This window comes from Fundulus heteroclitus, chromosome 20 (genome assembly GCF_011125445.2).
Source record: "Fundulus heteroclitus isolate FHET01 chromosome 20, MU-UCD_Fhet_4.1, whole genome shotgun sequence".
Lineage (NCBI taxonomy): Eukaryota > Metazoa > Chordata > Actinopteri > Cyprinodontiformes > Fundulidae > Fundulus > Fundulus heteroclitus.
Genome location: NC_046380.1, coordinates 42,384,100 through 42,397,848, shown reverse-complemented (window position 1 = coordinate 42,397,848; position 13,749 = coordinate 42,384,100). Strand labels below are relative to the sequence as shown.

Below are 13,749 nucleotides of genomic sequence, written 5' to 3'. Positions count from 1 at the left end.
TGAAGGCATTAGAAAAGCTGCTGAAGGACGACCTGATGGAACCGGGTCAGGACAGTTTGGACCTCCTGCAGTTTGCTTCCAGGACGGGTCGAGGACTGGATGGTGAGACAGGGACACTTTGAAAGCTGCTCTGAAACATCTGGAGGAAGCAGAGGACCTTGTTGGTTCCCTTTTTATGGACCTCTCTTCTGCTTTTAATCCCATCCAGCTCCACATTTTAGCAGAACGCTTCCAGAACCTCTAGAACTTGGACTCTGTTCTGATCTGGTGGCTGATGGACTTTTTAACTCTGAGACTTTTTAACAGTGGTTTCTCCTCTGTTCTTTGTTTTCTACACTAATGATGGTCAAAGCCATGGCAGAGGCTGCTACATTATTAGACCTGCAGGAGGTTCTGTCCTTGTGTCCGTTCCCAGCAGTGATCCATCAGAACCGGGTCTCCTGGTGGAGGAAGGTGTCAGATGGAGCAGTTCCTCCTTTTTAAACATCAATGTGGTGAAAACTAAAGAGCTGTGAGTGATGTGAGGAAGAAGCCGACTGTCCTCCTCTGTTTTCAGGAAGAATGCGTCTGTTGAAGGAGTGAAGCTGGAGAAACACCTCTGGACCCAGACGGACAGAACCTCTGAAGCCCACATTGGTGCTGTGTGCAGAAAGCAGCGTGCACACAAAGCATCAAGCAGAAGCTGCAGCACTCTGACTGGGAGCTGCCTTGTTTTAATGTGGACCTGATCTGAATGAATCTGCTGGAAGGTTTTCTCTGAGCTGCCGGCACGGCTCACTTCCTGTTAAACACCAGAACCAGCTGCAGGCTGAAGATGTGCAGCTAAACTACTGGATCATTCAGGACGCAGCTACACACTGCCACCATGGAGAAGCAGCCGCTTCCAGCAGCTCTCAGCGTTCTGCAGGAGAAGCAGCAGATGAAGCTGGTGTTTAGTGACTGTTGTTTTCTGTCCTGATGTCTTCCTGGCAGCTGCAAACCAAACTGCTCCTTGAAGAGAAGAAAGAAACTTTGAACCTTCTTCTTCTTCTTCTTTTTTATGGCGGTTGGCAAGCAACTTTTAGATGTGCATTACCGCCATCTACTGGAATGGAGTGTGGATCGGGACGCTAACTTTAAACACCCCCCTCAAAGCAAAACAAAAAACAACTTATATCTTTTCTATCAATTTTGTTTTCTTGAGATAATTAATTAAATAACTTATATCTTTAGAAGTAGAAATTTTTCCTAAAATATCTTGTAAATTTAACTGTAATTTATTTTCTTACCGACTAATTTCCTTCTCTCAACAGAATATTTTGAACAGAACAACAAAACATGTTTTACCGTCTCTTCTTGACCACAAAAATCACAACTTCCATTTCGATGTTTTCCTATTTTAAATAAATTACTGTTTAACCTTGTATGTCCAAAACACAACCTAAATATAACTGTTTCCTCCTTTCTATTTCGTCCTGTTCTCCTCATTGCACCAACTTTTCTTTGAATACTATACAGCCATCTACCAGTTCTATCTTCCTCCCACTGTCTCTGCCACCTTTCCTTAACCTTTTGTTTAATAATAGATTTGATTTCTTCTTTACTAAATGGAACTAATATATCAATATCACTATATTTTGAAGCTTGTTTTGCATATTTATCTGCCAACTCATTCCCTCTTATTCCTATATGTGACGGTATCCATGTAAATATAACTAATAAACCCATTGCTTGAATTCTATAAGTTATTAACTGTATTTCTAATAAAAGATCCGGTCTACTAATAGCGTGATTATTTTTCAATGAATATAATGAAGAACTTGAATCAGAACAAACTATGCTTCTTAATGGACGTACTTCCTCAATCCATCCTAAAGCTAAAATGATTCCCATCATCTCTCCAGTATAAACTGATACTCCATCAGTAATTCTTTTACATTTTTTAACTCTGAATTCTGGAACAATGAAAGACACGTCATTACTGCTATTTGAGTTTTTAGATGCATCTGTAAAAACTTGGACATATCCATAGTACTTATTATCTAAATATGATTGAACCAAATATGGATATGAAATGTTTTCTACTTTCCTTTTCTCCAACAAAGTCAAATCAACAACATTATTATGAAATAGAGATGGGTAAACTGGCAAAAGAGGAACTGTTTGACTAATATTTATATCTGAAAAACCAAAATCTTTTATAATATTTTCTATCTCCCATCAAAAAGAAATTAATTTCTTCTTTTCTTTTTCCCAACTAGATTTTAAAATTTCTTTACATGGATGATTTCCATCATGGCCCTTTAAATTACACCAATAAGTGGTCTTTAACTGTAATCTTCTAAGATTAAGTGGCATCTCTCCCATTTCTATTAGCAAGGCTGAAGTTGGAGTTGTTCTAACTGCTCCTGTACATAACCTCAAGGCTTGATACTGAATACTATCTAATTTTTTTAAAAGTGTTTCTGATGCTGATCCAAATACAATACTTCCAAAATCAAATACAGACCTTATTAACCCAGTATATATTGATTTCAATGCCTTCCCATTCACTTCCCACCAAACACCTCATTACATTTAAAACTCTCTTACACTTATTCATTACTTTTTTAATATGATTTTTCCAAGTAAGTTTTTCATCCAACCATAAACCCAAAAATTTAAATTCCCTTACCCTTTCTAATTCATGATTATATATTTGCAGTTTTAAATCTTCAGTTACTTTCTTCCTTGTAAAAAATAAAGTCTTTGTTTTATCTATAGAAATTTTAAACCCCCATTTAAATGACCAGTCTTCTATAATACTAATTGCTTCTTGTATCTTTTTAACAATGTACTTTAAAATTTTCCCCCTCTTCCACATTGCTCCATCATCAGCAAATAAAGAAAACCCCATTCCACTCTCCAAATTGTCAAACATATCATTAATCATAATAGAAAAAAACAAAGGACTCACTATACTTCCCTGAGGTGTACCATTCTCCACAAAAAACTTTTCTGACAATTGTTGTCCTATTCTTACTTGTATTGATCTATCTTGTAAAAAAAAAATTTATCCAATAAAACATTGATCCATTAATTCCCATTTTTTTCAATTTAATTAACAGTCCATCTTTCCACATCATATCATAAGCTTTCTCTATATCAAAGAAAACAGCCACTAGACTCTCCTTGTTAACTTGCCCTTTTCTGATTTCATGTTCTAAACAAAGTAAAGGATCCATAGTGCTTCTCCCTTTTCTAAATCCACTTTGACATTTTGATAAATATCCCCTCTTTTCAACAAAGTAGCTCAATCTTTCATTTACCATTCTCTCCATTATTTTACAAATATGAGAAGTTAAAGCAATGGGTCTGTAACTTGCTGGATTTGACTGCTCTTTACCTGGCTTTAAGATTGGAACTATGATTGCTTCTTTCCATGCCATAGGTAAAATACCCACTTCCCATATCTTATTATAGAACTTTGAACCTTGAAGCTTCCAGGAACTCCACTGCTGCTCCTGCTGCTGCCCCGCCCTCCTACCTGTCCCACCTCCATCACAGCTGAAGCTCCGCCTCCTTCCAGGTAGCAGCTCACCTGTGTCTCAGTGGTTCACATCTTGTTCTTCAGCACTTTGGAGCGTCTGAACAAACTGTAAGTTTGCTTTGTTTCCTACCAGAACTTTGTCTTGAGGAACTTTCCTCTTTGTTTCTGCTCTCTGATGTCTGGAGAACATGTTCACTTCTGATTTCAGCACAAAGTTTCATCTCTGCTGTCTGAAGACTAATCTACAGGATTATTAGATTATTGATGAACTGGAACCAAACAACATGATGAACAGCTGATGTTCAGATGTGATGTTTAGATGAGCAGAACTCTGTCGACCCAATCAGAGCTTCACGGCTCCAGATGATCCGTCTAAAATCTAAATATCTGGGAGCTTAAAGACAGGAACGTCCTTCATGTTGAGTTAAAACCACCTTTCAACCTCCAACCAGAAACTCTGGACTCTGAGAAAAACATGTGATCTAAAGGTTCTGCTGCTGTTCTGCTAAAGTTACAAAGGTCCACTTGAAACCTGAACCGTCTCTTTAGAGGTTCTGCAGCTCCTTAAACTTTGTGGATCGTCTTAAAATGTGTTTCTTTCCCTTTAAGAACGATGGTTGGTTTGATAAATTCAGAGTGACTGAAGCAGAACTTCTGAGGTTCTGGTTCTGATATTTCTCCAGCCTGTTGTTTATGGCAGCTGTAAAATATCTGCTGTTCAGAGAGCAGATTGAAGAACAGCTGAAGACCTGAAGGTGGGTCCAATCAGACCAGGAAATGTTAACAGCTTTAAGGTTTTCAGAATCAATATTTTAGATTTGAATTCATTAAAAGTCAGACGATCCAAAAGTTTAACATTGATCTAATAAATCTATGAATAAAACAACATTTGCAGTAATGAGACTTAAAGGTTGATTTGCTGCTAAAGGTGATCAGTCTGTTGTTCCACAGTGTTTGACCCATGAGGGACAATTATTAGTTAGTATTTTATTTCCTAAATGAAGAGTCTGAGGAGTTTAAGAACTTGTTGGGAACATTGTTTTCCTTAAATTCATGTTTCAAACTAAAGTTTCATTAAACAAAGATCTTTGTTCATGAAACCACAGAGAATCTGGAGCTCAAACTGGTTCTGATCCAGTTAATATTAATGGTTCTGGTCCAGTTTCAGGTCCAACGCTCTGATGTCCACCTTCTTAAACTCTGTCACCAGCTGGGATCTTCTGATGCTTTGATTTCTGCATAAAAACTAAAAGAAGTGAGTTTGCTTTTTAATGCTGTTAGTGACACAGGAAGGGATCAGCATGGAGAAATGGACCTGGAGAGGCCTGCTGCTTCACACTGAACTACCCGACCAGATCTAGTGGGTCGGTTCTGAAGCAGAGGCTGAGGCATGGTCTCATATCTGCTCTACAGCTCAACATGTTCTGGTCCTCCTTCTAGCAGAACTCTGAGAACCTGTTGATCCAAAGTTCTGAACTTCAGCTCCAGCTGATGAAGCAGAGGAGTCTGAGCTGGTGTCAACAGGAAGTAGTTCCCTTTTCTTGGTGCTGAGAGATCTTCCTGATGCTTTGGACCCAACGGTACCAGTCATGTGGACCATGGAGCTGCTGTTTATTAACACAGAAGCATCATCAGCTTTGGGACTGAGTTTAATCTGCTGTTAGAAAAACTGTTATATTACTGAGTTCTGATCATTTTAATGAGCAGAGAGAGAAACTGTGGCTAAAATCAATGATTCTGGAGGAACCGGGTCTCCTGGCTGAATGTTGCAGCTTATTTTAAACCCAGAAGTCCTTCCAGGAGTCCGGGATGCTGCTCCAGAACTTTCTGGATAAAACATCCTGATTAAATGACTAAAGTTTGGACCAGAACCCAAGAAATGAAGCAGTTCATCTAGAAGTGAATGTTGACCAGTGATGAATGGCTGAATGTAGAAATGAGTGAACAGCAGCAGAGCATCAGAACCAGTTAGTTCACTGTACTGGATCATAGCTACTAGAACCTGCTGTGGTTCTGGATGTTTGGACCATTAACAAAGGCTGACAGAAGTCCATCTACCATCTGCGGTAAACCCTCATTTAGTCTGTTTTCATCCTCATGTGCAGCTAGTTTCTAGTCTGAACATCAGAGACGGATCCAGGTCCAATCATCTGGTTCCACTTTATCTCTGTTGGACTTTGGGATTAAAAGCTGCTGACGCCTCAGAACCGAGTTCAGTGAAATAAACCATTTACTGCTCTTCCTATCTGATCCACTCTGGTTATTGTGACCTTTGACCTTTATGATCCTGCTTCAGGTGTCTCACTTTTTGCCTCCATTGTTTCAACCTCATGTTGTTTTTCTCCTGATGCTCACAGGTCCAATAAAGCCCGGACTTCACTGTGGCTCCACTTCTCTGGCTCTGGCTCCATTTTGGTAAATGTGAGCAAATCTTCTTCTTCAGCACCAGCAGCTGATGTTTACGGTGTGAATGTATTTTATATGGAGGGTGTGCCGGGTCAGAGTCCATCTGGTTCTAACAACCAATCAGATTGCTGCTAACTCGACAGATTACAGCTCCTTAGATCACTCAGGAGGTCCAACAGTCAAAGGTCCGGTTTATTAATAGTCAGAATAAAACCAGTAAAAGTGAGTTTGAGTCCTCTAGAGTTTAGCCAAGCAAGGGAACCAAATATTCCACTGAATAAATTAGAATAAATAGGAATAAATCAATAAATAAAAACACATGAACATGTCAGATGTGTCAACAAAATCTGATGAAGAAAAAACTTAAATGTTTATCATTGATCTGAATGTTTCTACGTCTGAGTGGAGCAGATATGGAGATCTGAGCTTTTCTAGAGATTTGGAGCAAGAATCAAACTCTGGTCTCCCATTAAAGTCAGACACAACAGCTTCCTGCTGCTTCCTGAGTCCTTTCAAAATAAAATAACATCAATGTTAAAATGTGTTTGATTCAGTCAGATTATTAAATAGTTCAGCTTTGATGCAGCAGATAATCCACTTATAGAGTTTGATGATTGTGAAATAAAATAGTTGCTGATGTTCAGTCAGAGTGAATCAGTGTCAGTGGATGAAATGTTGCTCCATGGCTCCATCTAGTGGACTGATAGTAGAAGTACAGCAGCTGATGGCAGCTTCCTCTGCCTCTCACTGCTGTCTGACTGCATTCAACTGACACTGATATGAAGCAGAGAAGAAGAGCCAATCAGAGGAGGAGCAGCTGATCTTTTTCCAGCACTAATGATGTAAAGGATGATCAGAGTTGATGTGCAGATGAATGATTTGTGTTTCCTCTGCAGGTGAAGGTAGAAAGTGTGTGTGAGCTGATGTGGATGTGAATTCAGCAGCATGGATCAGTGTGAGGACAGAGAGGAGGGAGTCCCTCCCTCTAAAACCACTCTGTGTGGGGAAGCTGAGAGCCAGAGCCACGCTCAGAGGTGAGATCAGCATCTCTAAGTGTCCAGAGCCCTTTTCACACAGCGTTCTCACTATATCAGGCCAGAAGAGACCAAGTGGTCCTGAAGCTGCTGCTGTTCCTCTTTGCTGCTTCATCCAGACTGAACAGAGCAGCTCAGCATGGTACCAGTGGGTTCTGACAAACAGCAAGTCAGTGTTGCACAACCAGCTGAGTGACACCAGCCTGTTGCTTAGAGCTCTGGGTTCCAGCAGGACACATCTGGAAAAACTCACCAACTTTCAGAACATTTCCTGGATCTTGATGACCAACATGTGTTCAACGTAGGGCTGGGCAACGATTAAAATATTTAATGGCGATTAATCGCATAATTTGCCTGATTAATCATGATTAATCGCATTGTATTTACAAACTCCAAGAATGAATTCAAAAGTAGTGTAAAGAGCACTTTTATATTAATGTTCTGCTGCCATATGAACAAAAGTGTTGTAACATTTGTAGCACTTATCAGTAACACATATTTAGTTTAAAGCTCAACTTAAACATGTAAAACAAAAAATAGCAATAATAATAAATTAAAGCTTATTGCCACTGACAGGGAATTCTCTTTATGGGGAAAAATCTACCAAAAACAGTCAATTTCTGAGGTAAGTTTAACTTGGCAGTGGTTACAACTAACTTGTTTCTGTCATATTCGTTGCTGGAAGAACTTTAAACTGAAATGTTTGCTAACTCGATATCCTTGCATGTTTATTTGACGTTAACACGCGTTTTTTTTGTTGTTGCTTTCTCGCGTGCATATAGTGAATGGCAGGGAAAATACAGGATACTTTGAAACGAGAAGCGACTTCACCGACGGCGTCGATGCAGACCCCGCTCCGCCTGCTCCGCACAAAACTTGTTCCGACCGCCAACTCACCGCCTCGCCTAAACAAATTCCTGCGGGAAACACCGCCTTCCCCATGTCGGCTTTGTTTTTTTCCGGCCAGCACCTTCCTTCCTCTTTGAATCTGAGGCTGGGCTGACAGCGAGGTTATTGGCGCATTATCGCCACCTACTGTTCTGATTCAAACCCCTACACCGCAGCAACAGACCTTCACAAAATAAAAGCATGTGAGCAACATGCGTTTAAGTAAATATCGCGTTAATAGTCTAATGAATTAACTCGAAATTAACGCGTTAACTTGCCCAGCCCTAGTTCAACGTTATTCATCCTAGAAAGAAGGACGGCTGATCAGACACTTATGGAAGAATCTTTACATTTATTTTCTGTCTAAATACGACCCAGACGAACAGAACCATCTGGTCTCTCTATGTAGGTACTAAAATAAGTTTTCTTCTGACAGGATTCCAAAGAGACTGACAGAAAGACATCAACCAGAACCAGAACCCAGCTGTGTGTCCTTTAAGAGCGACTGGTCAAAGGGTGAATTGATTGACTTTAAACCTTCTGGACCTGCATCCTCAGAGAGGTGAGCTGTATCTAACTGCTGTAACTGTGAAATGGGTCCAGAACTGCTCTGGTGTAAATGCTTCTCTAGATCTTTCTTCAACCGCTTTATTGTTACTTTGGGAAACTAATAAAATCCTGATTTCACTGCAAGGAATCATGTTGTGATATTTTAGCCAATCACCACCCTAGTATGGACCGGTCTCCTCAGTCGGGGTCTGAGGTTCTGGAAGTGACCCGTTCCATTTCTTTAAGAGCCAAGAACAGAAACCCAGTTCCTCCCAGTGAGCTCTCAGATGTTCCAGTTCTATCTGCAGACAGAGGTTTGATCCGTTATCTCCAGAAATCAGCTGCCCTGTTCTGATGAAAACACCTTCATGTCTTCATGTCTGGAGTGTTGATGCTGATCAGGAGGTTCTGCTGCTTCCTGGCTCCATGTCAGACTAACAGTGGATCACATTTCCACGACCCGCTGGGAAATAGCTGGTAGAGCCAGTCTGACCCATCAAGACTTGGTTCCTGTGTGCGTTGTGAGAGCAGTTCAGCAGGGAAGGAAAGCTTCATCATGTGGTTGGTGGAACCAAGCTGAGCTGAAGTGGACCATCAGAGGTTCTGCTAGTTCTTAGTGGATCAGCAGGAACATTAAACATCTCCAACTACCTGGATCCTCTGGTTCTCTGCTCACATCCAGATGTCCTTCATGGACCTTTACCTTCTGATTGTCTCTGTGTGGACAGATATAATGTGAGCTCACTGGCTTCCAGGGACCTACAGGATCCATTTTAAAATACTCACCATCACATCCAGGACAGAACCTTACATGGAACCACAGCCACATATCTCAGACCTCCTCCAGGTCCACACCACCTCAGATCTAGTCATCAGAACCTGCTGGATGTCCCACACACTGTCCTGAAGACCTGTGTGGACAGAACCTTCACCTCCACTGTCTCCAAGCTCTGGGTCACTGTCCCCACCAGCATCAGATCTGCTGACAGTGTGGACAGTTTGAAGTCCCAGTTCAAGACCCACTTTTTAAAATGTCTACTGGGTGCTTCTGGTCTCTCTTGTTGTGTCTCTACTCTGTCTTCTGTAACCCCAGTCGGTCGAGGCAGATGACCGTTCATACTGAGCCCGGTTCAGCCGGAGGTTTTCCTTCCCGTTAATGGGGAGTTTTTCTTCCCACTGTCGCTTCATGCTTGCTCAGTATGAGGGATTGTAGCAAAGCCATGTACAATGCAGACGACTCTCCCTGTGGCTCTACGGTTCCCCAGGAGTGAATGCTGCTTGTCGGGACTTTGATGCAATCAACTGGTTTCCTTATATAGGACATTTTTGACCAATCTGTATAATATGATTGAACTTGATTTTGTAAAGTGCCTTGAGATGACATGTTTCATGATTTGGCGCTATATAAATAAAATTGAATTGAATTGAATTGATCCATTTATCTCATCTTCCTCTTTATAACTTATTTGTATCGTGTTAATTTGATGCTCAGTTTTACTGTTTTAAGGACTTTTACTGTGAAGCTCTTGGTGATTTCATCTGTGAAAACTGCTGGATGAATATTTCCTTCCTTCCTAATTGTTCTGGTTCCTCCACAGAGTGGACCAGCAGAACTCAGAGGTTCCCAGAGGTCCGTCTGCCCGGCAGCATCAAACCCAGCTGGACTCCATATTTATGGTCTGTACATGTACAACAACTACTTTTCCATGGGTTCTGTTCAGTTGTCTCCATGCTGGACTTTGTGGACCAGTGGACCGTCAGTCTGTCCAACATGGTTCTGATGTTTGGATCCATGATCTCAGTCTGAGGTGTCCTTCATATATTATTCTGTTCCAGCTGCTGGAGGACAACATTGTCACTTTTGTGAAGAAGGAGCTGAAGAAGATCCAGAAGGTTCTGAGTCCAGATGACCCAGACTGCTCAGAGAGTCAGAGAGATGATGAGGAGGTGTTGGAAGGTGAGGATGAAGAGCAGAGGAGGAGCAGCAGAGAGGCTCTGATGAAGATCACTCTGAACTTCCTGAGGAGGATGAAGCAGGAGGAGCTGGCTGACCGTCTGCACAGCAGTAAGAGGATTTCTACAAAGATTTAACCTGATGGATAAATCACACATTTACTGATGTCTGAAGAGATGGAATCACATTAATTCACATCATCTTCAGAAGATCATTTGGTTTCCTTCCTGATTTCAATTTTTGTGTTCATTTAGAACATTTTGCTGCGGTTTATCAACCTAAACTTAAATCTGGTCTGAAGGAGAAGTTCCAGTGTGTGTTTGAGGGGATCGCTAAAGCAGGAAGTCCAACCCTTCTGAACCAGATCTACACAGAGCTCTACATCACAGAGGGAGGGACTGGAGAGGTCAATGATGAACATGAGGTCAGACAGATTGAAACAGCATCCAGGAAACCACACAGACCAGAAACAACCATCAGACAAGAAGACATCTTTAAAGTCCCACCTGGAAGAGATCAACCAATCAGAACAGTGATGACAAAGGGAGTGGCTGGCATTGGGAAAACAGTCTTAACCCAGAAGTTCACTCTGGACTGGGCTGAAGACAAAGCCCACCAGAACATCCACTTCATATTTCCATTCACCTTCAGAGAGCTGAATGCGCTGAAAGAGAAAAAGTTCAGCTTGGTGGACCTTGTTCATCACTTCTTTACTGAAACCAAAGAAATCTGCAGCTTTGAACACTTCCAGGTTCTGTTCATCTTTGATGGTCTGGATGAGAGTCGACTTCCTCTGGACTTCCAGAACCAGGAGATCCTGACTGATGCTACAGAGTCCACCTCAGTGGATGTTCTGCTGACAAACCTCATCAGGGGGAAACTGCTTCCCTCTGCTCGCCTCTGGATAACCACACGACCTGCAGCAGCCAATCAGATCCCTCCTCAGTGTGTTGGCATGGTGACAGAGGTCAGAGGGTTCACTGACCCACAGAAGGAGGAGTACTTCAGGAAGAGATTCAGAGATGAGGAGCAGGCCAGTAGGATCATCTCCCACATGAAGACATCAAGAAGCCTCCACATCATGTGCCACATCCCAGTCTTCTGCTGGATCACTGCTACGGTTCTGGAGGACGTGTTGGAGACCAGAGAGGGAGGAGAGCTGCCCAGCACCCTGACTGACATGTACATCCACTTCCTGGTGGTTCAGACCAAAGTGAGGAAGGTCAAGTATGATGGAGGAGCTGAAACAGATCCACACTGGAGTCCAGAGAGCAGGAAGATGATTGAGTCTCTGGGAAAACTGGCTTTTGATCAGCTGCAGAAAGGAAACCTGATCTTCTATGAATCAGACCTGACAGAGTGTGGCATCGATATCAGAGCAGCCTCAGTGTACTCAGGAGTGTTCACACAGATCTTTAGAGAGGAGAGAGGGCTGTTCCAGGACAAGGTGTTCTGCTTCATCCATCTGAGTGTCCAGGAGTTTCTGGCTGCTCTTCATGTTCATCGGACCTTCATCACCTCTGGTGTCAACCTGATGAAAAAAACACAAACATCTAAGTGGTCTTTATTTTCTAAGAAAACGAAACTAAAGTCTCTTCATCAGACAGCTGTTGATCAGGCCTTACAGAGTCCAAATGGACACCTGGACTTGTTCCTCCGGTTCCTGCTGGGACTTTCACTGCAGACCAATCAGAGACTCCTACAAGGTCTGCTGACACAGACAGGAAGTAGCTCACAGACCAATCAGGAAACAGTTAAGCACATCAAGAAGAAGATCAGTGAGAATGTGTCTGCAGAGAAAAGCATCAATCTGTTCCACTGTCTGAATGAACTGAATGATCGTTCTCTAGTGGAGAAGATCCAACAGTCTCTGAGTTCAGGAAGTCTCTCCACAGATAAACTGTCTCCTGCTCAGTGGTCAGCTCTGATCTTTATCTTAGTGTCATCAGCAGAAGATCTGGATGTGTTTGACCTGAAGAAATACTCTGCTTCAGAGGAGGTTCTCCTGAGGCTGCTGCCAGTGGTTAAAGCCTCCAACAAAGCTCTGTAAGGGCACAGATTGTTGCTGCTTTTATTTCTGATAGTGAGAAATCTGCTAATGAGGTAAATAATGATTCATGTTGCTTCAGTTTATTTATAATGAACCAGTTCACAACAAAAGGCAACATAAAGACGTGTAAAATCAGACCGATCCATCAATCTTTCCATGGAGAACATTGGTGACTGTAAAGAAATCAACAATATTTCTGATGGAATTATTTAATAGCAGATTTTTCTCCCTGTCTCCTCAGACTGAGTGGCTGTAACCTCTCAGAGAGAAGCTGTGAAGCTCTGTCCTCAGTTCTCAGCTCCCAGTCCTCCAGTCTCAGAGAACTGGACCTGAGTAACAACAACCTGCAGGATTCAGGAGTAAAGCTTCTCTCTGCTGGACTGGAGAGTCCAAACTGCAGACTGGAAACTCTCAGGTACAAAGTTCTCCATCCTTTTGAAGCCAGATTTCTGTCCATTAACTGTTAAAAACATGATGGAAATGTTAGTTCAGTGATAGATTTGTTAACTTTTGTCTGACCTTTATTCACTGAGGATCAAAGTGTCAGGAAGAAAACATCCAAAGAGCTAGCCAATGATGAAATCAGGAAGTACAGAGATATTGTATCTCTGAGCCTGGGTGGTAAGGTGTTAGAATGGTGGAAAGCTCACCAGGCTGAGTTTCCTCTCCTGGCCGACCTGGCCAAGACCTACTTGTGCATACCTGGTACAAGTGCACCATCAGAACATTGGTGACTGTAAAGAAATCAACAATATTTCTGATGAATTGTTTAATAGCAGATTTTTCTCCCTGTCTCTTCAGACTGGGTGGCTGTAACCTCTCAGAGAGAAGCTGTGAAGCTCTGTCCTCAGTTCTCAGCTCCCAGTCCTCCAGTCTCAGAGAACTGGACCTGAGGAACAACAACCTGCAGGATTCAGGAGTGAAGCTTCTCTCTGCTGGACTGGAGAGTCCAAACTGCAGACTGGAAACTCTCAGGTACAAAGTTCTCCATCCTGGTGAGACCAGATTTCTGTCCATTACCTGCTAAAACATGATGAAAATGTTAGTTTAGTGATAGATTTGTTAACTTTTGTCTGACTGTTATTCCCTATGAATAGAAACCAGGCACAGATTCACCATATAGGAGTGATTCTCAAAGGTTTTATTTTGTGAACACTTTGAAGAATGAAATACATTCAGGAGCTCCATCCCAACAAAATGTGTCAGAATAATTACTGTTATAGTTTTCAGTTTTAATGGATTCAATAATAATTATTGTTATTGACCTGCTTTTTGTTAAAGGACAGCAATAAAATTATGGTGTGAATAAATTACATAAATAAGATAATAAATAAGTTAATAGTTTAAAATGAGTCCTAGT

General features: G+C 41.7%; 1 protein-coding gene and 2 long non-coding RNA genes across 3 annotated transcripts in view; 2 read left to right on the top strand and 1 right to left on the bottom strand.

Moving 5' to 3' along the window:
* Window positions 1-1,033: 1,033 nt before the first annotated feature.
* Window positions 1,034-1,415, bottom strand: LOC118567114. The gene is made up of 2 exons (XR_004933490.1): window positions 1,327-1,415; window positions 1,034-1,127 (listed from the first exon to the last, which is right to left on the bottom strand). It is a non-coding gene; the product is annotated as an uncharacterized LOC118567114 (long non-coding RNA).
* A 2,164-nt stretch (window positions 1,416-3,579) lies between these two features.
* LOC118567111 lies at window positions 3,580-6,862 on the top strand. Its single transcript, XR_004933487.1, has 4 exons — window positions 3,580-3,616; window positions 3,717-3,926; window positions 5,866-5,929; window positions 6,811-6,862. It is a non-coding gene; the product is annotated as an uncharacterized LOC118567111 (long non-coding RNA).
* LOC110368114 (NLR family CARD domain-containing protein 3) overlaps window positions 6,860-13,749 on the top strand; it is a 33,863-nt gene continuing 26,973 nt past the window's right edge. The window contains exons 1-6 of the mRNA XM_036151246.1: window positions 6,860-6,948; window positions 8,273-8,398; window positions 9,984-10,062; window positions 10,222-10,447; window positions 10,594-12,385; window positions 12,631-12,804. Coding sequence (XP_036007139.1) covers window positions 6,860-6,948; window positions 8,273-8,398; window positions 9,984-10,062; window positions 10,222-10,447; window positions 10,594-12,385; window positions 12,631-12,804 — 2,486 coding nt within the window. The remainder of the gene's footprint in view (window positions 6,949-8,272; window positions 8,399-9,983; window positions 10,063-10,221; window positions 10,448-10,593; window positions 12,386-12,630; window positions 12,805-13,749) is intronic.